At 51.5% G+C, this 3480-nt stretch overlaps 1 protein-coding gene across 1 annotated transcript; it reads right to left on the reverse strand.

Moving 5' to 3' along the window:
- Positions 1-334: 334 nt before the first annotated feature.
- edn1 (endothelin 1) lies at positions 335-3026 on the reverse strand. The gene is made up of 5 exons (XM_068576077.1): positions 2837-3026; positions 2459-2612; positions 2014-2190; positions 1772-1876; positions 335-1209 (listed from the first exon to the last, which is right to left on the reverse strand). Exons 1-5 carry the CDS (start codon positions 2895-2897, stop codon positions 1071-1073), a joined length of 636 nt encoding a protein of 211 aa, XP_068432178.1. The 5' UTR covers positions 2898-3026; the 3' UTR covers positions 335-1070.
- Between the last annotated feature and the right edge of the window lie 454 nt (positions 3027-3480).

A 3480-nucleotide genomic window follows, 5' to 3' on the forward strand; every position in this document is an offset into this window, starting at 1 on the left:
AAGAGCAGCCGGGCGAGGCGGCGTTTCACCGCTCGCCGCCTCGCGGTCTTCCACGTCAACACTCTCGTCATCGCATCGGAGTCTGCCTCGCTCTTCATCCCCGTCTCTCACACTCTGTCTCGTCTCCTTTTCCTCTTTCACTTTTTCTTTTTCACAAATCCTGCTTTTGTTCCACCTGTTTGTATGAAAGTAGATTTTGACGCATCACTTCTCTCTAATCCAGATTATCCTCATTTAAAGCTGGTGAAATGCATCTTTTCTTCTTAGGCCGTGATCTTTTTTCAACTTTAGAGATCTAATTCATTGCGCGTGAAACAATAACGGAGTTAATCAGTTGTTGCTCTTAAATAAATGTACACATTTTTTATTTCAGTTTGGCCAAAATTTGGCAACTTGGTGACAAAACATTTCATAGAAATGACAACAAAAAAAAAACATGTGACGGACCAATATGGCCATCAAATTACAATGTGTATAAAGAATAAATAAATAGCACACGTACATCATCGCATATCTAGTGGAAAATAATTAAATTACGATGAATGCAGAGAGAAACGAAGCTCCCAGCAGCCGCTGCACGGCAGCTACAGCGACATGAGAGACGAGCTGCTGGTGCCAACGCAAGGCGGCTTTCAGTCGGTGGACAGATGCCCCGCACGAAGCGGGGATCCTCCATCACACAGTACATCTTGTATAACGCCGGCTTCTGCAGCTTAATAATGGCATATTGAAACATGATAATGCAGGACCGCCTTCATCCATAACACGGCAGGGATCTGTACTCTCTGTTCACTTCAAATCCTTCCAGAAATGTTTTTTGAAATGCTATTTGTCGTTTTCTTTGGAGAGTCCAAAGGGGTCCGGCCGTGACCCCCGACAGGAGGATCGCCCTGCTTGCTGCAGGCCGAGGCCCGAGGCCTCTGTTTCGGCTCGTCCTCCCTTTCGCCCCCCCCCAGGCTCGCCCTGAAAAGGGTCTCGGAGCCACGTTGGTCTCGTGTCCGGAAGTGCAACCGAGTCCAGCTGGAGAAGCTCTCCGCCTCCACGGAGGCGATGGAGGTGGTGCGTCGTCTTTAGGAGGCGGCGCTCCGGCCCTCCGGCGCCCTCGCCCTGTGGCGCTGCCTCGCCCTCCACTTCTCGAGCAGCAGACGGGTCCTCAAGGCGGCCCCGAACGCCAGAGGCGACACCCGCTTCCCGTCGCCGTTCCTCGTCCTGGTTTGTGCACAAGAGCGAGAAAACAATAAGTCAACCGAAACCATCGATTTCCCCGAACGCAGGCCCACGCGGCCCGGGTGGACTTCGGCTGTCAATCAGTCACCTTTTACGCCGCAGAGCGTGCCGAACACACTTTTTAAAGTGGTTTCAACAGATTGCCGTTTATTTTTCTTTCCCCCCCCCTTGTTATTAATGTGTCAGAAAGTGCAGACAAACGGCGCCGCAGAGTTGGAAAGGTTGAGTTTGCCACATGCTGACTCATGTTCCTTCATGTTTCGAGGAGCTCTGCGTTGCCCACATTGCTCTCTCTCTCCCTCTGAGGGGACAGGGATGCACTGAATTTACATTCTTCGGATCTCTTCGGTTTTATAGAAGTCATTATGGAGGGAATTCCTCGCTTGAGGCTTCATCTTGAAATTCCTGTTTTTTAAATCTCTGCACGCTCACCATGCAAATAAACTAAATAACAAATATCCTGCGATGTGTCCTCAGTGTTGCTTAAGTTTGTAAATTACACCAAATACACACTTATATATATATATCCAGCGCGTCTTCTTACCTCTTAATAATCCGGCCGGTGTCGGCCAGCTGGGGCTTGCACTGCGCCTGCGCGCACCCGTCGGCCCCGGCGGAGCGGACCCCCGCGTCCCGAGACGTGTCATACCTGCGAGCGCAGAGAAAACACACACACACACACGGTGAGAAGCGGGACACAGTTTCATTTGCGCGGCCCCGCGGGCTCGACACAGTGAGCGGGAAACAAACCCAAAGTCTCGTGCATGCGCGCTGCGCGTCGCTTACCTCGGGCGCTTTTCTATTCGGCAGAAGTTTCGACACTTGACGTCGTTGTGTCGGACACACTGGCAGCGCGGCTCCGTGCCGCTCGCGCCGGAGTCCGGGAGCGCGCGCCTCGACCTGGGGTCCGAGAGCGCGCGCCTCGTCCTGGGAGCGTTGCCCAGTCCGTACGCGACCACGCGCCTGGAACGAAGGGACACACAACTCCGGTTAAAAACGATATTTATGAAGGGAAATGAATCAAATGCGGGTAAAAAATAAATAAACACACTGTAGTCTACTTGTATTCCAGTGCAACTCCTCCAATAGACATTTCTAATTGAACCTCTATGTGATATTAAACTTGTATCCAATATTTCTAATAAGTACAAAATTAGCTTTCGTGTTGTCCCAAAGGTGTCGCACTCCCCACCGGGACGCAGGAGCGCAGTGTCGGTCAGGGAGGACTCACTCGGGCGTGTTGACCCAGATGATGTCCAGGTGGCAGAAGTAGACGCACTCGTTGTCCATGAACGTGGCGCAGGAGCAGCGCTTGGTCCGCACATGGCGCTGCAGCTGGTTGTCGGTGGAGGCGGCGGGTGTCTCTCCAGCTGGCGCAGATAGCACTGTAATTAAAGCATCGTTATCAAAACACCGCAAACCAGCGATTAACCCGAGCGTCACATCAGCAGGACTGCAGCAATGTGCAGTTGTGTTGCTCTTCTGCAGATGCACGTTCACGTGAAATAATTGAAGTGATAGTGACATGTGGCTATGAAGGCATTGGAGTTAATACACAAGTTAAATAGGTAAAAAAAAAAAAAAAAAATGACGCAAAAACAAAAGTTACCTGTGCACATGATCCAGGAGTACATCACTGACAACGCGGAAATCACAATGTATATATCCATGACTCCAGACTCTTCTAAAAAAAATAAATAGATATTGTTCAAGAAACAGAGTAATCCTCTCGGAGTGGACAGCAGATACGCATCCAGTGCGTCGGTCACGCAAAGTGTTTCGCTCCTCAGGAGATTGACGCAGCGCAGAGGCGTCAGGCTGCAGTCTCTCTGTCAGTGTGGCCCCACATGTGCAGCCCTTTGACTTTATACACGAGCTTCCCACCTCACCCGCCTCCCCCTCCTTCCTCCTTCCTCCTCCCCCTCCTCCTCCTCGTGCAGGGACGCGCAGTCCTGTCCTGTTTGGCGTGTACCCAGATACTGATGTTTGTTAGTGGCGGGCCGCTGACAAGCCGCCGTAGACCAAGCTGAGGACTCTGTAGCCTTGGTTTGGTTCCGAGGAGGTGCGTTCAGGAGCCTCCGAGAGTCTGAATGCGACCTGTGCGCTCGCGGGGCTCCTGTTGCGGGAGTTGCGCTCTTCAGCCAGCAGGTGGCGACGAAGCGGCGGGATTCATTCACTGTGGACGTGATCGTATGGGTTTAATAAAAAACAGCAGTGTGGCAAGTTATAGATATTAAGTGAATTCATTATTAC

Source organism: Clinocottus analis, unplaced genomic scaffold, assembly GCF_023055335.1.
Source record: "Clinocottus analis isolate CAN_PGR_092001 unplaced genomic scaffold, fCliAna1.0.p SCAF_14, whole genome shotgun sequence".
Lineage (NCBI taxonomy): Eukaryota > Metazoa > Chordata > Actinopteri > Perciformes > Cottidae > Clinocottus > Clinocottus analis.